Genomic DNA, 21,365 nt, shown 5'->3' with positions numbered 1-21,365 from the left:
GTTGAAGCTGGGAGGAGGGAAGAGGGTAAGAGAGTGGAGGGGAGTGAGAAGGGAAAAATAAGAGCAATTAGAAGAATAGAATGGGTATGTTTGGAGGAGGGTTGGAGCAATGTCAGGGAAGGACCAATGAGTAGTAGGCTGCAGCAAATCTGCAGCCTGTCCTTGAGAACACAGGAGAGAAGACCTTCCAACTCAAGATGGATTCAAGCAAAAAATCTGATTAGATTTTTAAAAAATCTTTAATCTTTTAAATTGATTTTTAATCCATTTTGTCGCACTAGTTCCCCCATTAGCTGCCCCGGTCCCTTTCTCTCTCCTCGTCTCCCCCTTAAGTTTCTTTCTCTCTCCCTTGCTCCTATTCTCTGTCTCTGTGTCTCTTTTTGTCTCTCTCTGTCTCTCATTTGTTTTCTCACTTTTCCTCCCTCTTCTGTACTCCCTAATCTCCCTTACCTTTTCTGGTCTTCTCTCATCCTTCTTTTCCTTCTCTGCTCCACTTCTCTCTCCTTCTAAATCCCCCGTCTCTCTCTCCTCCACTTCTTTCTCCTTCTAACTATCTCATCTCTCCCGACCTCCCGCTTCTTTCCCTTCTTGAGAGTTCTCATGGTAAGTGGAAAGAGTACTGACTGTTGAGATAGAGGATCCAAGCTCAAATCTCACCTCTTCCTAAATTCAGCCATAATATCTAACCGTTCTATCTCTCCCAGTGCCTTTCTCTTCCCCTTGTTCTCATCCTAGCCATGGCCTACAATCTCTTACCTTTCAGTATGTTGCCAGTTCATCACCCCTGCTCTGACTGCAATCTCTTTGCTTCCTAATCTTGAGTCCCTTAGTGAACCAATTCAACTCTAAACTCTCTTCTAAAGCGGAACCCAGTATTCCCTTGTCTTATCACCACTGACACTGCCAAACCTCAACCTTAAATGACTCCCAACATCAGCCTCCTCTGCTCTTACTGCTGAACTACCATGGAGGGAAAAAAAAGTCACTCTACAATACTAACTGGATCCACTACAAATTTATGTTATCTAATCTCAATTGAGCCCCCAAGGCTCAAATTCGGCAAAGCAACCTTTTATTTACCCCTAATTGATTCTTTATCCCACTCACATTCTCTCAGGTGAGAGCCTTGCCTCATCCTTTGCAGAGAAAAAGGAGGTTATTTGGCATCCTTCTCCCCTCATTTCACAACCCTGATTCCACATCTCATAACCACTTAACATCATTCCCAACTATTTCCTTCTTTGCTACAGTCTGTGATGAAAAGGTGACCCTTGTCTCTAAGGTCATTCACTCTACATGTAACCTCGATTCCATTCCATTCCATTTCTTCCATTCCATTTTAACCCCCACTCCCTTCAATCACTCCCTAATTAATTAATTAGTTAATTAGCTCCTTCCCTGTTGCCTACACACCCCCATGTCTCCCCATCCTTAAAAACTCCTTGCTAGGAAATAAAATAAACCCACATAAATCCTTGGCATTCTTATATATTTCTTTTGTTTTTCATTTAATTTAAATTTTCTTTTGCTTTTTTGAGTGGGGAAGGCAGGGCAGTTAGGGTTGAGTGACTTGCCCAAGGTCACATAGCTAGTAACTGTTAAGTGTCTGAGTTCAGCTCCTGATTCCAGGGCTGGTGTTCTCTTCACTGTGCCACTTAGCTGCCCCCTCCTATATATTTCTAACTAAGCCTAACAGCAAGAAATAGAAAGTGAAATTCCATTTAAAGTTACTGTAGACATTATAAAATATTTGGGAATCTACCTGCCACAACAAACCCAAGAACTTTATGAACACAATTACAAAACACTTTTCACACAAATAAAGTAATATCTAAATAATTGGAAAAACATCAGTTGCTCATGGCTAGGTTGAGCTAATATAATAAAAATGACCATTTTACCTAAATTAATTTACCCATTTAGTGCCATACCAATCAATCTACCAAAAAATTATTTTATAGAACTAGAAAAAATAGTAACAAAATTCATCTGGAAGAACAAAAGGTCCAGAATATCAAGGGAATTAATGAAAAGAAATGTTAGGGAAGGTGGACTAGCAATATCAGATTTTAAACTTTATTATAAAACAGTAGTCATCAGAACTACTTGGTATTGGCTGAGAAATAGAATAGTGGATCAGTGGAATAGATTAAGTACACAAGACACAGTAGTCAATGATTATAGTAATCTACTGTTTGATAAACCCAAAGACTCCAGCTTCTGGGATAAGAACTCACTATTTGACAAAAACTGTTGGGAAAACTGGAAAAGAATATGGCAGAAACTAGGCATAGACCAATATCTTACATCATATATCAAAATAAAATCTAAATGGGTGCATGATCTAGATATAAAGGCTGATACTGTAAGCAAGTTGGAATAGTTTACCTGCCAGATTTATGGAGAAGGAAAGAATTTATGATCAAATAAGAGATAGAGAGCATTATAAAATTCGAAATGGATAACTTTGAATACATTAAACTGAAAAGTTTTGTACAAACAAAGCAAGTAACCAAGATTAGGAGGAAGTGGAAAATTGGGAAAGAATTTTTACAACCAGTGTCTCTCATAAAGGCCTTATTTAAAAAAAAAACACAGAGAACTGAGTCAAGTTTATAAGAATACAAGTCATTCCCCAATTAATAAATGGTCATGAATAGGCAATTTCAGAGGAAGAAATTAAAGATATATATAAGCATATGAAGAAATGCTCTAAATTACTATTGATTAGAGAAATGCAAATCAAAACAACTCTGAGGTACCACATCTCACAGGTCAGATTGAATAAAATGACAAACCAGGAAAATGATAAATGCTGGGGAAGATGTGGGAAATTTGGAACACTAATGCATTATTGGTAGAATTGTGAACTGATCCAACCATTCTGGAGAGCAATTTGGAACTATGCCCAAAAGGCTATAAAAATGTGCATACCCTTTGACCTAGCAATACCACTTCTAGGGCTATATCCCAAAGAGATCATACAAGTGGGAGGAGGACCAGTATGTACAAAAATATTTATAGTAGCTCTTTTTGTGGTGGCAAAGAATTGGAAATCAAGGGGATGCCCATCAATAGGGAAATGGCTGAACAAGTTGTGGTATATGAATGTAATGGAATACCATTGTGCTGTAAGAAATGAGGAGCAGATGGACTTCATAATAACCTGGAGAGACTTATACAAACTGATGCTGAGTGAGGAGAGCAGAACCAGGAGAACTTTGTACACAATTACAGACACATCATATCTGTGATGACTATCTTTGATAGCCTGGACTCCTCTCAGCAATGCAAGGTTATAAGACAACTCCAAAAGACTCATGATGGAAAGGGCTATCCACATCCAGAGAAAGAACTATAGAGTCTAAATGCAGATTAAAGCAAACTACCTGCTCTCTCTCTTTTTGTTTTGTTTTGTTTCTTCTATTTCATCGTTTATTCCATTGGTTATAATTCTTCTTTACAAACTGACTAATGTTTAATGTGAAGGTATTTGTAAAACCTATATCGGATTGCCATGTTGCCAAGGTGGGGGGAGGGAGAGGAGAAGGAGGGGGAGAAAGTTTGGAACTCAAGGGATTGTGGAAGTGAATGTTGTAAACTAAAAGTAAATAAATAAATTGAATTAAAAAAAAAAGTCCTTGCTAGATCCCACCACTCATACTATCTTATTTCTTTCTTAGCCAAACTCCTTGAAAAAGCCATCTACACTTAGTGTGCCTGCTTATTCTCTCACTGTTTTCAAAACCTCATGTAATATGACTACTGACTTCATCACTCAAATAAATCTGCCTACTCTAAAGTTACCAATGAAATAGTTTAAAATTTTTTCTTTAAATATATTTTTAATAGCTTTTAAAATGTCACCTAGATTTCCCAATTTATCCTTCTCCTTCCCCATCCCAGCAAGTCATGCCTTACAGCAAAGAATAAAAAAGAAGGGTAAAAATAGTTCAGCAAAACTAACTAGTATATCAGAGAAAACTGATATTATATGCAGTATTTTATTCCCATAGTCTACAACTTCTACAAAGAATTGGGGAGAGGCCTTCTCACATCTCTTGATCATTACAATTTTACAGCATTTTATGGTCAACAAATCAACTATTTATCACTGTTTAAAACAATGGAAATGGAAATATTATATATATACATACACACATACATGTGTATATATATACACATATGTATATAGATACATACATATGTATGAATATAAAAATATATCCACTATATTGTTTTTCTAGTTCTGATTTTACCACTTTGCAATGGTTCCCATGATTCTCTGAATTTATCATATTCGTTGTTTCTTACAGCATAATAATATGTATGTATGTATGAATGAATGAATGAATACATTTTAAAAAGCATTTATTAAGCACTAACTGGGGGCAGTTAGGTGGCAGATTGGATAGAGTGCCAGCCCCAGAGTCAGGAACACTCGTTTTCTTGGGTTCAAATTTGGCCTCAGACACTTACTAGCTGTGTGACCTTAGGCAAGTCACTTAACCCTCTTTGCCTCAGTTTCCTCATCTGGAAAATAAACCAGAGCAGGAAATAGCAAGCCACTTCAGTATCTCTGCCAAGCAAACCCCGACTGAAACATGACTGAACAACATCATGCACTTATTATGTGCCAAGCCTTATGCTAAATGCTAGGGATCCAAACACAGCAGGGAAGGCATTCACTATGTACAAAGAATTTGTATTCTAATAAGGGAAGACAACACACATCTGGGTTGACAAAGCAGAGGTATTTTGGTCTAGAAAGATACAGGGTTGGTCTTGATCTTGGCATTCTTTGATACTATCATCCTCGAAAATCTCTTCCCTCTAGGTTTTTGAGACTCTATTCCCTCTCAGTTCTTCTGCCTATCTAACTACTCCTTCTCAGTTTACTTTGCTCGATCTTCATCCAGGTCACACCATGAATACCCCACAGAGTTCCATCCTGAACCTCTGCCTCTATATTATTTTACTTGGCAACCTCATTAGCCCCCATGGATTCAACAATTATCTCTATGCTGATGATTCTCATATGTACTTATTATCCTGCCCTAATCTCTGTGCTGATCTACTCTATCTATTAGACATCTTAAACTTACCATGTCCATACCTGAACTTCCAAACTTCCCCATTATTCTTCTCTTTTTTCCCTTTTTTTTTGGGGGGGAAGGCAAGGCAATTGGGGTTAAATGACTTTCCCAAGGTCACACAGCTAGTAAGTGTGTCAAGTGTTTGAGGCTGCATTTGAACTCAAGTCCTCCTGACTCCGGAGCCGATGCTCTATTCACTGTGTCACCTAGCCGCCCCCCTGTTATTCTTCTCAAGGGGACAACCATTCTTCCAGTCCCCTAGGCTTATGCCCTAGGTGTCATCCTTGACTCCACACCATCTGTCACCTGCCATATCCCAACTGTTGCCAAAGCCTGTCAATTTTACCTTTTCAGTCTCCCAATGTGCTCCCTTCTTTCCTCTGATACTGCCACCACCCTGGTGCAAACCTGGACTATTGCAATAGTCTTTTAGTTGACCTGCCTGTTACTTTCAGTCCATCCTCCACTAAGCTGCCAAAGTGATTTTCCTAAAGCACAGGTATTGAGCATATCACTTTCCTACTTAGTAAACTTCACTGGCTCCTTATCACTTCTAAGATCAAATATAAAACCATATTTTTTGCAAAGTCCTTTATAATCTAATGCCACCACCTTTCCAGTTTTCTCACACCTTTTAGTTCAGTTATGTCCGACTCTCCGTGACCTCATTTGGGGTTTGGCAAAGATAGTGGAGTGGTTTGCCATTTCCTTTTCCAGACAGATGAGGAAACTGAGGCAGAGTCAAGTGACTTGCCTAGGGTAAGTGTCTGAGGTCAGATTTGAACTCCAGATGAGTCTTCCTGATTCCCAGCCCAGTGTTCTGTGCACTATGGCGCCGCCTAGCTGTCCTCTTATGCCTTACCTCCGGTAATGTTAATGGGATTTAAGATCTTCCCTGCCCATTAACAGTCCTCAGGTGGAGTCCATTAAAGGAAACTTGCTGAGGGGAGGCTTGCTTGTAGCAAGGCTTTCAAACCTATTGCTAATTTCTAATTAGGCACTGAGTCAGAGGGTTGTGATGCCTTCTGGCTCTGAAAAGCACACACACGTTCTGAGTTGCTATTTTGCTTGGGGGCTTGCTTAAGAGAAGGATCTTGTGACTCCGTGGTTGAGATACTGTGACTGTATGTTTAGAGCTCTCTAACTGCTCAGATATAAAGGTTCTCTTAATCCAAGGATATATGTAAAGTGCAGTCAGAGCCCTGTCGGTCTTTATTTCTCTGATTATATTTTCTCTTTGTATTTTCTCTGAAGTTCAGGGTGCTGACTTTCCCCCTGAACTAGTGAATATAATTTAAAAAGATCATTAGCCCCTTTCCTAGCAAAGCAGATCTAAGAACCTGTGCTGGCAGCCATCCTGGGTATGCCAGTGTGGGTGCCGCTACACCTCCCCACAACTTACTATCTGATCTTTGACACTGGACTTCTTGCTCTTCTTTACACAAGATACTCCATCTCTTGGTTTGGGGCATTTTCACTAACTGTCCCCCATGTTTGAAATGCCTTCCCTCCTCACCCCCACCTCCTGGCTTCTCTGGTTTCTTTCAAGTTCCATCTAAATTCCCAGTTCTATAGGAAGCCCTTCTCAACCCTCAATTCTAGTATCTTTGCTGATTATTTCCTATATATCCTGTATGTAGTTTGTTTGCATGTGGTCTCTGCCATTATATTATGTGCCCTTCAAGGGCAGGGCCTCTTTCCTTTCTTTGCAGCCCCAGAACTTAGCTCAGTGTTTGGTAGAGAATAGATACTTAATACATGTTTATTAGAGGACTGTCTAACCTATAAGGGATTAGATTGACACACCCTTTCCAGGAGCCAGGGCAGTATGGATTTGAATAGAACTGGAAAGGATAGTGGGGTGGGGCTCTTGTACACAAGGTTGGCAAGGCAGCTGGTAAGAAAATGGCAGGATTATAGGAAGTGAAATAAAGCATGGCTGGGGCCAGGTGAGTCACACATTAGCAGGGGTATGCTGGAGCCACCTCCAACCAGACCATCAAGCCAACTGTTAAATTCAGTGTGAACATTTATAATATGGAAATTGGCAGCACTACAAATTGGGGCTTGATTTATTGCGTTTCTTATTGTATAGATATAGAAGAGAAATGGAGAAAATGTCAATAATGCAAGTTAAAAGGACATCATACAGCCAGTTCATTTACCAGTATCCCCTTGTAATATTCCATTATATTCACATCATCTTGGTTATTCATTCCCTTATTCCCTTGTCTGTTGGATCTTGACTTAGGCATAGGGATTAGACCTACTGGTGAAAGGAACTATGAAAAAAAATTTCTTTACCGATTTTGATTATCAACTTCCAGGATAGATGCTTAGAGCACTTAAAGGTTATTTTACTTGCCCAGAGTTTACATGGCCAGTATGTGTCAGAGGCAGGTCTTTTCCACTTAAAGGCCAATTCTCTATCCACTATGCTATACTGACTCTCATCCAGCTCTTTGCTACTGGAGAAAGTATGACCTTAAATATTTTGGTGTTTATGTGACTTTTCTTTTTGGCATTGTTCTACTTGGAGAATATGCCCACCGGTATAATCTCTAGGTCAAAGAGAGTGGATATTTTAATCACTTTTTTAGCATAATTCTAAATTATTTTTCAGAACATATAGACCAATTCATGGTTCTACCAACAGCACATTAGTGTGCCTGTCTTTTCATGATTCCTCTGACATTGATTATTCCCATCTTTTGTCATCTTTGCCAATTTACTGAATGTGAAATGAAACCAAAATTCTCTTAATTGCCAAATCTAATGACCTCTTCTTGGTCCTCATTCCTTCTTGACCCCTCTACAGCATTCAACAGTTGGGATCACCCTTCTCTTCCTGGATACTCTCTTCGTGTTTTTGATGGTCACTCCTACTTGTCTGAGTCTCCTTTGCTGATTCATCATTGATGTCACATCTACTGTGGGTTTATACCAACTCTCTGTCTCCAACCTTCTCTTTTCTTCTGATCCTCTCTTGCTTGGTAACTTCATCAGCTCTCCTGGGATTGACTATCTCAATATAGATAACTCACAGATCTATATATCCAGTCTTAGTCTTTCTCCTGAGCTCTAGCCCCTCATCACAAACTGCCTTTTGGACATCTCCAGCAGGCTATCCCAGAGCCATCTCAAGCATAACATGTCTATAATAGAACTTACCTTTACCCTTAAACCCTCTCTTCTTCAGAATTTCCCTTCTACTGGCTATGGTACCACTATCCTTCCAGGCATCCAGGCTTACAGCCTCAGCTCCTCATTCTCACTCACTCTACATCCAGTCAGTTGCTAAATCTTGTCATTTTTCTCTCTGTGACTTCTCTTGTATAGGCTTCCTCCTTTTCACTCTCACAGTCACCAACCTAGTTCAGGCCCTCATCATGTCTCACCTGGACTGTTGCAATAGCCTCAGACCTGGTCTCCCTTCCTCAAGCCTCTTCCCACTCCAGTCCATTCTCTACATGGTCAACAAAGAGAATTCTCTAAAGCATGGGTCTGACCAAATCATTCCCCTACTCTATAATTTCTAGTGGTTCCCTATTACAATAAGGAGAAGCTAGGTGTTGAAGTGGAGAGAGTGCTGGGCCTGGAGTCAGGAAGATTCATCTTCGTGAGTTCAAATCTAGCCTCAGACACTTACTAGCTGTGTGACCCTGTCAAGTCATTTAACCTTATCCACCTCAGTTTCCTTATCAGTAAAATGAGCTGAAGAAGAAAATGGCAAACAACTTTAGTATCTTTGCCAAGAAAACTCCACATGGGGTCGTGAAGAGTTAGATGCAAAGGAAGGACAACAATTGCCTCTAATATCAAAGATAAACTCCTGTTTGGCATTTAACATTCTTCTATCTCCCATTTCCTTGTTTCTGTATTGACTCTTTCCTATTCCTGGAATGCTATCCCTTCTTGCCTTTACCTCTTAGAATGCATAGTTCCTTCAAAATTCAGCTCAAGTTCTCCTTCCTACATGAAGCCTTTCTTGATCCCCCCAATTGCTACTGAACTCCCTCCCCAAACCACCTTATATTCATTAGTCATATATTATAAATTAAAATTTGGTATATATTATACATGTACATGTTGTCTCCCTATAGAATATAAGTGCCTTGAGGGCAGGAACTATTTCAATATTGTCTTTGTATGCCCAGGATTTAGCCCAGTGCATGGCACATAGTAGGTACTTAATACACGATTCAGGGATTACTGTGTGACCTTGAGGAAATCACATCCCCTACCTGATGACTTCCCAGATTCCTTATCTGTAAAATGAGGTGGGACTTAAGTCTTCGGATCCCTTCTAATGCTAGATGGAGGATTATTCGCCTTTCTTCTCTTTGTCTCCTCATCCCTTTTATCCCTAAATCTCCTTCCCTGTTTACCTTTCCCTTTTCTCTCTCATCCTTTAATCTTCCATGCTTCTCCCCTCTCTCCTTTTATAACCCCCATCTCTCCATGGTTCCTCTCTATCTCCCTCATATTTTTCAGCTACACTTCCCTTCCTTGGTTTCTCCTCTTATTCTATTCCCTTTTTCTTTCCCTTGGTGTTATCTTGCCTGGTTTGCATATTGCCCTATGATTATCTCATTTCTTTATCTGTCTTCTTTTTCAAAATCCCTCTTGTTGGGTTTTCTTGCAATCTTATCAGGGTATTGTGTACATTCAGCCTACCTGTCTCCCTTCACATATTCCTGAGAACTGCAAGAAGGACTGTAATTAGTGTTGGAAAAGGACTGAATAGAAGGGAATTTGGTCTCCACCTGCTCCAACTTAGAGAGAAAGGTTCAGTACCAGAAAAAGTCATAGTTCATTTTTCTACACTTGGGACTCATCTCCTATTGATTCCATTGGGCCTGATAGCTGAGCCCACCATCCCAACAATGAAAGGCAGCCAAATTGACTATCAGACATCTCACCCAGTGATGGGTTGACCCATTTACAACTCTTGGGAGCCCCAAAGTTGGAAACACCCAACTTCTTCAAGTAGAAAAAAACCAAACAATTGGGATACCAGAGCTAGGCAACATAGCTGACCTTGATGCCCATGACTCCATCTTAATAAGACTCACTACAGATAAGAAGTCTATGGTGCAGTCTATTTTACATGGACTGCAACAGAAGAGAAAGCATCAAATTTGTTCTTTATCCTTTATAAAGGGCTGGAGGGAGGGGGAGAGTGAGAGGAAATGACAGTACAGGTTCTGCCAAAAGCTCTAAAGATGTGGTTGTCCAAGCTCATCCTGGGATCCACAAGAACTTTTAGCATGATCTCAGTAACACCCATCAAGCACATGAGGCTCCCAAATGGTGCCTGATTGTAAGGATAAGCACTAGTCCTGTGCTTTCATCAGTGTAGGGAACTCTCAGGTGAGGGAAATCCTAGGTGAGTAATCAGTCTCTCTCTACCTATTCAGGATGGCTTCTTCTCTCTCTGAAATTTAGTTTTAGAGACCCGCCTAGAGCACTAGGAGGTTAAATAACACACGCTAGCCCACATAGCCAGTGTATATCTGAGGCAGGATCAGAACTCTGGTCAGACCAGAATCTCTAAAGTCAGCTCTCTATCCGCTAAGCCACACTGCCCTTCCCCATATAGAGAAAGAAATAGAAGCATAGAGATATGCAGCGAGACCAAAGTCACCTGACTGAAAGCAGAATCCAGAGGTCTTTGTCCTAGGCCTGAGCTGTGATAAAGAGAGAGGTAGATGGATGGAAGGATAGAGAGATAGAGATAGAAACAGGTAAAAAGATAGATAGGTAGATAGATAGATATGTAGATAGGTGGATAGACAGATAGATAGACAGACAGACAGGTAGATAGACAGATAGACAGACAGGTAGATAGATAGATAGATAGATAGATAGATAGATAGATAGATAGATAGATAGATAGATAGATAGATAGATAGATAACTATTTATCAGGAACTGTGCTAAGAGAGCAGGGGATGGATATTCAAGCAAGCAGCCCTTTGACCCAACTATATCACTACTAGGTCTATCCCCAAAATGAATCAAAGATAAAGGAAAAGAATCTATAAGTACAAAAGTATCTGTAGTAGCTCTTTCTATGGCAGTCTCAAATTGGAAACTAAGGGAAGTCTTACTGGAGAATGGCTAAACAAACTGTGGTATATGAATGTAATGGAATATTAGTGTGCCATAAGAAGTGATGGCATGAATAACTCTAGAGTAAATTAGGAATATGTCTACAAAATGATGCAGAACCAAGTCAGCAGTACTAGGAGAACAATTTGTACCATGACTACAATATTATAGAGAAAAACAACTTTGGAAGAAGTGTGATCAACACAATGAGAAACCATGAGCCCAAAAGAATGAAGATAAAATACACCACTCAACTCTTCCCAAAGAAGCTATGAATTTAAAATGCAGATAGAAACATACGTTTTTGGTCACAGCTAATGTGGGAATTTGTTTTGTTGGACTATGTAGTTACATATTGAAGGATTTGTTTTTCAGGGTTTTTAAAAGTATTTGCTCAATGAGGGTTAGTAGGAGAAATAGATTATTTTTTAAATACTTGTTACTTTTTTAAAAATTAAAGTTATTTTAAAAAACAGATACAAGCAAGCAAACAGGTCCCTGCCCTCAAGGGGCTTACATTATTGTTTAAAGCACAAATTTTTATTTATCTTTTGATTTCACATTGCCTAAATTTCCCTTTGCATCCCTTCCCTTGCCCCTTCCTAGAGAACCATCCCATATAAGAAAGAATTTAAAAAATAATGAAAAGGAGAAATGAGAAAAATCTGTAAAATCGAGCAATACAGCAAAAACAAATCTGAAAATGTATGCAATGATCTACACCTGTGGACACCCCCCCCTCCCCTGCAAAGGAGTAGAGAGGGTAGATGTCTTTTCATAACTCTTCTTTTGAACTATGCTTGTTCTTTGTAATTTTGCAACATTAATCTTCCACTATTTGTTATTGTTTTCCCACCATTTACAGTGTTTGGTCATTGTGTATATTATTTTCTGGGCTCGGATTACTTCATTTTGCATCAGTTCATGTCTTTTCGTGCTTCTCTGTATTTATCATAGTCATCATTACACAACATGAAATTCAGCTACATGAATGGGTGGATAGGGTACTGAGCCTGGAATCGTTAAGTCCTGAGTTCAAGTCTGGCCTCAGACACTTACTAATTGTGTAACCCTGGGCAAGTCATGTAACTTCTGTTTGTCTCAATTTTTTCAAATATAAAATGGGGATAATAATAGCATCTACATGCCAGGAGTAATGTGAGAATCAAATGAGATGATATTGATAAATTGCTTTGCAAAACCTTAAAGCACTACATAGCTATTCTTATTATGATCCACAATGTGGTTAGCCATTTCCCAATTACTGACCTTCTACTTTGTTTACAATTCTTTGCTGACACAAAAGGCACTGTTATAAATATTTGGTATCTGTAGGGACTTTGTTTTTATCAATGATCTTCCTAGGGTAGTGTAGCAGCGAGCACCCCAGCGTTCCCAGGGTGGCTGCTAGCACAGGTTCTTGGATCTGCTTTGATAAAGGAAAGCAACTCAAAATGGGTTAACAAGCTTACTTTAATCAGTCAGACATATATCATTTACCTTGTTCAGGGGAAAAAGGTCAGCACACCGAACTTCAAAGCATACAGGCAGAATTATCAAGACAGAAACAGATCAAGTAGACAGATTTCCAAACTGTCCAACCATTACATCCATACCCAGTCAACATCTGGGTTTCCACATCTGGGTTTTTCAAAGCGGGGGGACTCTCAACAACCGCTTCCCAGAATTCAGATCAAATCACAGAACACTTCTCAAAGTGAGTCCCAAAACAAAGCTACACATCAGGGCTTGTATAGCCTTCTCCTGGCTCAGAGAATGTAACAACCTTATAGACTCACTGGCCAATCAAGAAGTATCAACTGAAAAACAAGCCTCCCACCCCAGTCTCCAGGTGCACTTTAGCCTAGGGGCAGGGAAGATCTTTAAAATTTGCATTCCCATTACAGGTAGATGGCTAGTAGTGGAATCTCTGAGTCAAAGGACATGGATGTTTTAGTCGCTTTGTTTGTATAATATCAAGTTTTTTAAGATTACACTATTCACATCTCCACCAACAAAGCATTAGTTGTTCCTATTGCTCCATAACACCTCCACCATTGACTATTTTCATCTTTTGTCATCTTTGCCAATTTGCTGCATATGAGTTAAAACCTCAGGGTTGTTTTGATTTACATTTCTCTTATTATTTTAGTGATTTGGAACATTCTTTCATGTGCTGTTAATAGTAAGTTTTACTAGGAGGGACCTGTTCCTCATGGTTCTTTGTCAGTGAGTCACCTCAGACATTTACTGAGTTATTGTTTTATCAAATGGAACATAATCATTATAAGTTGTGCCCATTTCCCTCTTCATTAATGTACCTCAGTGAAAGTACTGCTACCTTCTGGTTTTGCATCACACATGGAGGACTGCCATTCATGAATTTAGATTGTAGCTTCCAAAGAAAGACTGTGCATCCAAGAGGGAAATGAGAAATGATTTGTTGGAGACAACTACTCTATTCCAATAAGTACCAATCAATTTGATATGGTTCTATAGGGGTAATGATTATAAGTTCTATATATTTGGTCCCAGAGCTGTGAACTGAAGAATGAAATTCACTTGCTTAATCATAGGAAGTTAACTAGAGGCCTCCCACTCTTGTTTATCATTGTCATGGTGACAAGTCCAGTGTGATGGAGGTGATTCAATTATGTGGAAAGTCCCCCAATTTATTTTTGTACCTCTGGACCATCCTCTTGTCCAACACAAGCAGGTGACCATCTTATGAACATCTTGTGACCACCTAGTCAGTGGAGATGTCCTTTGCTTCACCCAACTTATGACCCTACTGAAAGATCATTTTTGCTTGTCTTAGCCTACACATCCTATGTCAACCAATAGAATTATTTTGTATTTGGTATAGCTGTTCTTGAATGTCTAGATATCTAACCCTATAAAAATAGGACCTTGGAAGGAGGGGGAATCTCAGATTGTGAGAAAGATCTGAGGTCCACTTCATTAGAAGTGCCATTGGCTCAGAGCTCTGCCTCAGTCTCTCATACTAATTTTTATCCTCACGATGTCCTTTGTTTACTTATCTATTGGAGAATGGCTTTTGGTAGTATATATTTCTGCTGGTTATCTATCTTTCTCTCTATATATATCTACATAGATATATATACCAAACCCTTATTTGGAAAATTTGATACAAAGATTTTTTCTGATACAGTTGCTTCCCTTATAATAATGTCAATGTTACTATGATAATAATAATAATATAAAAGATACTATTATTATTATTATCAATACTACTAGGACCAAGTGGTTCCAAGAGCAAAGTCCAATTATACTGTGGCAAGTAAGTGGAGGTTAAAACCTGAGAGGAGATGAATATTAGACATAGTCTCCTATATTTTCCCTGAAGGTGAATGGCCTTCCTTCCCAGTGAAACTTTGGCCTTATCCTTTCCCTGCATCCAACAAGAATCTTACCCAATAAGATCATTCAAATACCTGAGAGTGGGGAATAGGGGAAATCCCTCTGCCTGAGCCTTATCAGTAATGAACCTGTGATACATTTATCTCTGAATCGATGATCTCCAAGTTCCTATGGCAGAAGGAATACAGGTCTTGGAATTTGTAGTCCTGGGTTTGGATCCTGGTTTCCACCATTACCAGTTGTGTCACCTTGGGCAAGTCAATTAACCTCTTTGAGCATCACATTTTTCATCTATAAAATAGGGGTGACACCTGTATTCCTTATCTCAACAGTCATTATGAGAAAAGGCTTAGCAAGGGCAATTTAAAGGACTACCTATAGAAAGGTGAGCTATTGTCATTACTTGAGATATTATCAAATCACACCAGGGTATGTATGGTGGCTAATGCTGGGGAGAGAGGGGAAGGGAAGGGAAGGAAAGTGAAAACAGAGGCAAAGGAAGATGAGAAGAAAGGAAAAGTCCCTCTACAGAGACTAAGACTAGTATGATCAAATTTTAAATACGTGGAATGAAGAAGATTGAGGATCATGGGGGAGGGAGTTTCTAAAACTGGTGAAGATTTTCTATTTTATCTTTTTTTTGTTAATCCCCTGACCCTAAAGAAGGGAGCTAAGTGCCACTGATGGAAGAGAATGAAAGAGGGGAGATTTAAATTCTCAGAAAAGCGTGTGGGAACACAATGAGGCAGTCCCAGGAATCCACTTCTCCAAAGAGCACTGATCTGAATTCCAGAGACTAACCTGGATTAGAGAAAGCTTGACCCACTGGGGAATTCTTTAGGGCCCAGGCAGCCACAGGGGAAGGGATGATAGAAAAAAGACTGTGATTTCTACTCAGGCTCCACCCTACCCTAATATGTCCTTCAGGGCAGGCCCCATCTAGTTTCTATGCCTAGATTTCACCTGTGACCCAGTCCTTTGTAGCCAAGGCAAACAAAGGGCTAAGCCAGTGTACTCTGGTGAGCTGGGAGCTACAGTGGTGTGAGAAAGGCAGAAGGAAGGGAGGAATGAAAGAAAAAAGAAAAGAGAGAGAGGGTGAGCCAGAGCTTTTTTGGCTGCTTTTGCTTTATCTCAGTGGCTGATGCACGCCCACCATTGCGGAGGAGTCCAGGAAGGAGCCAAAGAAGAAAAACACCTTTGCCTTAGAACATGTGCCAGAACCAAAGAGCTGGGAAAGGGCAAGAAAGAATAGCTTTGCCGCCCTCGGGCCTGGGGAGGGATGAAGAACAAGGGGCAGGGGAAGGAGCAGGCAGGAGGCTTTCCACGCTACAAAGTGACACCCATGGTATAACCTTGTAATTTTGTTCCTTCCTTCTGGGCCATTCTGAAAGAGAGACAGACAGACAGAGACAGAGAGACAGAGAGGGAGAGGAAGGATGGAGGAGGAAAGGGGGGAAGGAGAAAGAGAGAGCGCTGGAAGCAGATGGTAGGAACCTGCTTTGAGGGTCTGCTGCAAAGCAGCTAGTGGTGAAAACAAGCATCCTACCCCAGCACGCCCAGCACCGACCTTGATGACAGCTTTTGTCAGTAACTCAGGAGACACTTATTTTGGGGTACATCCACTTGGCTTTCATCAACTGAAGAGACTTGGCATTAATCGTTTGGATAATAGGCACAAAACTCCCCTTTCCTCAGTTTGCCTCAACCAGAAGTCTCTGGCAGACTGGTGTTGTTTCACCAGGATATCACCCAGGGCAATGAAGAGCTGGGCCCTAGAGCTTAAATGGTTTTGGATTTAGAATGTAGGGACATTATCTTTTCTCTCTTGGGCGTGGGAGAGGCTTTAATCTTCTCCCTCATGTAGTGTCTGATCTGTCTCTAGTGGCTAGCTGAGTGGACTTTTGAGCGATGGTGTCCTATTCTGTGAGGGATTGGACAGGAAAACTTTAACCCCCAAGTACCTATTATTTAGGGGAACGGTGTCTATCTGGGGGACCCTCGTTTCTTCCGGACTCTCTTCACCCTGGGAAAGTCACTCTCAGGGTGGGGCACAGGGGAGCCCCTTGACTCAACCATAAACAAACCCCAGGGGCACGCTCCCTCTCTTCTCCTAGCGTCCCAGGCCAAGCTCCCCAGGGACGGCTTTCGAAAAAAAGTCTGAGGAAAGGCAGCGGGGGAGAACAATCTGGGGGGACGGGCGGGATCCGGGGACTAGTGGGGGCGTTCCTGCGGGTGCAAATGGTGAGGAAGGGTTGGGGCGGTTCTTCGGCGGTCACACCCTCCACTATCTCGGCGGGTGCTCCGGGCTTTGCTTGACTCGACTCAGCTACACTCGGTCCCATGGATGCCCTGTGCAGCTCTGGGGAGCTCGGCTCCAAATTCTGGGTAAGGAGCGGGAAGCGCAGGGCCACGGTCCAGCAGGAAGGCCCTGAGGCGGCGAAGGAGAGAGGAGTCCTTCCTGGGACAGAGGGAAGGGCGGGGGCAGGGAAGAAGCCCCGGGCCAGGAAGGGACTATTGCTGTAACTTTCTTGGTCGTCCTCCCCGTTGGGGAATCACCTGGGAGGGGGAATGGAGCACTGTCCAGTTAGGGGAGTTGGTGAGGGCTCTCCCTGGCACAGAACCCCGTGTGAACACCCAGAATGCCCAACCTGAGGCCACAGACAGGATCGGGTTCATACATCCTTGTGCACCCCGCTGAAAGAGTCGGGTCAGGAAGGATTTCGCTGAATGTTGGCTGGTCACCGCCAGTACCCCAGACTCTCCGTGCGCGCCTCCATCCCATTCAGCACTTAAGTTTGCTAGGATTTTTTTCCTGCCTTTTTGTTTGGTTTGGTTTGGTTTCGTTTCGTTTGGTTTTAGGGTTTTATTGTGTGTGAGAAAGCAATGAGGAGACACGTGGAAAAGGGGAGGCTAGGAGCTCTAGTCAGAGAACTTCTCCAGTCCTTTATGAGGGAGGAGACTGAGTTGGAAGAAAAGTAGCAATAACAAGCGGTTTCCTTAAGAAAACCCCACCCCCTACATGAGCTTTGTGATTTAACTCCAATTCCATAGACTTTTAGGATCTGGGAAGAAGAGTTCCCCCCATCCAATCCCGCAAATAGCACTTGAATGTTTTAATTGTTTCACTAAAGGGCTTTTCAGATGTGACTCTGGCTTACTCACTAGCTGCCCCAAAGACCCCCAGCCTTACCAAGTCCACATGTAAGGAGAAGCCAGCTTAATTCAACGCATTTTCATTAAGCCCCTCTTAAGTGTCTTGGAGATGGGGATAGGGACTGGACCTTGGGATTTCACTGATATACAGGGAACATTTAGATTGGCTAAAATTTATAGTCTTGGAAAGTTGCCTAGCAACTGGAGATAAAATTATTTGCCCAGGATCACATAGGCAGGTGTCAGAGGTAGCACTAGAACTCAGGTCTTGTTAGCTCCAAGGCCAATTCCCTCTGTGAATAGGGGGATACAAAGACAAAAAAGGGGGGGCAGGGAGACCAGTAGTTCTTATACTATACTGGGAGGATACAGCATGTGCACAGGCAATTAAATATAATTTTAAGAGAAAAAGTTGTACTAATAGTTGGAGGCAATCAGGAAAGACGTCTAGGAAGAAGTGGCGTCTGAGCTTTGAAGGACAGCAGGGATTCTAAACAGTAGTGGTAAGGAGAGAGAGCCTTCCAGGCCTAGCGCTAGAAGAGCACAGTCAGCCAACCCAATCCAGTGTTTTCCCAGGGTGTAAGATGTGGATGGGAGGCAGCCAGGATGATTAATGATGATGAAGCAGATTTTCTTTCCTCATGAGAACAAGACAACTTCTTGCTTCCCTGAGACTCTTGCTGATCGTTACTACCATTTAAAGAAAAGTTTAAAAGATGGTTGTGTCCCACTCCTACTCCAATTCCTTGTTCTGTTCTCCCAAAAAAAAGTCTCTTGGAGTGGGCTAGGCTTCCCTGTTCAGTAGTAGTATTCCTGGGGAGCTGATCTGGGTTAGTCATTTGAACTTCCAGGTGTTTTCCTGATAGACTAAGAGCTGAGCTTGAGAGGGGTGAGGGAGAGCCCAGTGTTTGGACTGATAGAGTGCCAGGTGCCAGGTGCTTCCCCTGGCTGGTTTGGAGGGTGGGGTGGACCTGGCACCAGCTTTTCTCTGATCCCTATGGCTTCCCCTGCTCTAGACAAAAGTTTCATAAGGGAGTATATTCTCTCTGTGTTCTTAAATCCAATCCTTGAACTGTAATACTTCAGTAACCAGAGACACACTGTGACTTGTCACCCATTCACCCAATCTTGAATGGATCCCAGTCAGGGCTGGTCATTCACCAGGGTCCAGAGGTTGGCATGTTGGGCCAATTAATGTTAATTAACTCCCTGTCACCAATTCCCTTATCCTCATGGGTCAGGCAGAGAACATGACCAGCATTGCCTTTGTCTGGGAGATGCAAGGACAAACATTTAGGGAACTATAGCATAAGAAGGCTAGTTCATGCTTCCAGAGTTCTTTAATCCTTTCCTCACAACAGCCCTATGAGTTAGGGAGTGCAAGTGTCATCTCTGTTTCACAGATGAGGAAACTAAACTTTGACATGGGGATGGTAATAGCACCTACCTCACAGGGTGGTTGTGAGAATCAAATTGCATAACATTGCAAACTTTAAAGCACAATGTAAATGTTATTATTGTTATTACTATCAACCACCACCTTACAAAATGGTCTTTTAACAACAAGATCCCTATCTGATACTTTTTCCAGTTTGGTGGGACCTATAGCCAAAGCTGCCTTTGAGTACCCAAGTCATCTCCAAGCTGCAATGAGCCTTCAGTGGAGTTTACCTTCTCTTTACAGTGTTTAAATATTTTTAGGTCCTCCTATAGTCCCAGGGCCAACTGCCCTTTTGTGTACCCACATTTAGATTTCCTTGATAACAGGAAATCTTTGTGAATTGAATGCTGGGCATTATATATTGTTTTTGTTTGATGACTTGGGAGATAGGGGAAGGTGTGGTTTAGCAATTGAGGGTGATTGAAACATCTTCCAACACCATTCCTTACTTTTCAGGTGAGGCCTAGAAAGAGAAGAAGAGATTCACCAACTAACTTTGGCAGGGGGAGGGACAGATGTTTTCCAAACTTGGCTGAAAACGCACTAGTTTGGCTTTCACACCTCTAGCCCTGAACTTTTCCACAGGAAAAGATTCAAAACATAGAAATAGACTAACCCAAAGATTTGAGGTAGGAAGAAGGAAAAAATGGATAGACCGAGGAAGACAAGAGAATATCTCAGGGGTCTTACAGTTCTGCAATAAGTCATGCCCAGCTGTCAACCTCAAGAACTAAACTAACCTAAAAATGAAGTAGCAGGTCTAAAAGTGATCCAGCCTTTTTACCCTCCATATTTTGTGGCTCTAAGACTAAAAAGAACAGGATTTAGAAGACACCTGTAACAAAGGCTTTAGTTCTAGGGCCTTTGAGCAGGCTCATGGTGGGCACAGACTTAGTTTGTCAGCTCACTTATGGATTTATGGGGTTGGAGGTAGAGGGTTGAGCGTAAATATTAAGAGGAAAGGATGGAGGGTAGGGCTCTTTTCTTTTCTAGAAAGTGACCCAGTAAGGTCAACTTATTCAATTATTTCCACATTCCTTGTAGGACCCGATGTAGAGATTTCCCTATGGGGTCCCAGACCCCTGAAACTTTTCCTAGAATCAGGACCATGGACAGAACCACACACCCACTTGAAAATCTCACCTGCTAATCTGTCCTCTTGCCTGAAATTCTCACTTATAAGAAGCTTTTCTTTTAGATTTCATCTTAATTTGCATTTTTATGCTTGAAGGGGTATCATAGGACATAGAAGGGATTCACCAAGTCTCAGAAATGGAAGACACCTAAAGTCCATCTAGTTTAACTCGCACCTAGTCTTGTATATGAGATAATTTATAAATAATAAAATAATAATAGCTAGCATTTATATAGCACTTTAAAGTTTGCAAAGTTGTTTACATATTTTATCTCATTTGATTCTCACAGTAATCCTTGGAGGTAGGTACTATTATTATCCCTATTTTAAAGATGTGGAAACTGAGACTGAGAAAACATAAGTGACTTACCCAGGGTCACACAGCTAGTATCTGAAGCAGGACTCTATCCACCTTGCCACCCAGATGCCTCTATTTTATCTTATTCACCATTGTCTTTTGACCCATCTAAGGGTACCAAAGGAATGAGCAATAAGATGAGTCCATTTTCTTGGGTTATTGTAAGGAAAGAAGTCCTCTTTTCCCTAGCAAAGAGCACTGTTCCTTCTAAGGGAAGTCTGGGAGACCTGTGCAGGCAACTGACAGCATATAATATTCCTGGTATGGTGCCAGGGAGGAACTGGAGGACTCTAAGGGTACTGAAGACCAACTGTACCCAAGTTTAGGTCCACTGAGATCTGAGCAGAGCTGAGCAAGTCAAACTCTGGGTATTTATTAACTTAGATTGTTTAATAACATAGTTTATTGTCATTTGTCAAGGGTGAGCTTCTGACCTTGAGAGTGAAATCTAACACAAATAAATTTCTAAGGGTGAGGGTTGACCACATGACTCCTAAATGTGAGTGTGTTTTTTGCAGGGAGAGTCTGAAAAAAAGGAAAAGGAAATGGTGTCAAAACCAGAAGAATATATATTGCCAAGGATCAACTTGGCTTCATAATGACAACCTCCAGCTCTTTTCTGAATGCCCATTGTGTATAGTTATGTGACCTTGGGCAAGTCATTTAACCTCCCCCAAGCCTCAGTTTA

General features: G+C 41.3%; 2 protein-coding genes across 2 annotated transcripts in view; one reads left to right on the top strand and one right to left on the bottom strand.

Annotated features, from left to right (window-relative positions):
* Window positions 1-21,365, bottom strand: part of MRPL27 (mitochondrial ribosomal protein L27) — a 477,291-nt gene that overhangs the window by 336,771 nt on the left and 119,155 nt on the right. The gene's annotated exons all lie outside the window — the stretch shown is intronic.
* ABCC3 (ATP binding cassette subfamily C member 3) overlaps window positions 16,846-21,365 on the top strand; it is a 73,232-nt gene continuing 68,712 nt past the window's right edge. Inside the window, exon 1 of the mRNA XM_069067533.1 lies at window positions 16,846-16,975. Coding sequence (XP_068923634.1) covers window positions 16,931-16,975 — 45 coding nt within the window. The 5' untranslated portion in view covers window positions 16,846-16,930. The remainder of the gene's footprint in view (window positions 16,976-21,365) is intronic.

Source organism: Petaurus breviceps, unplaced genomic scaffold (assembly GCF_028583685.1).
Source record: "Petaurus breviceps papuanus isolate PSGF00001 unplaced genomic scaffold, PetGlider_PUasm1.0 90750, whole genome shotgun sequence".
Classification (NCBI taxonomy): Eukaryota; Metazoa; Chordata; class Mammalia; order Diprotodontia; family Petauridae; genus Petaurus; species Petaurus breviceps.
This window is presented reverse-complemented; position numbering and strand designations above follow the sequence as displayed.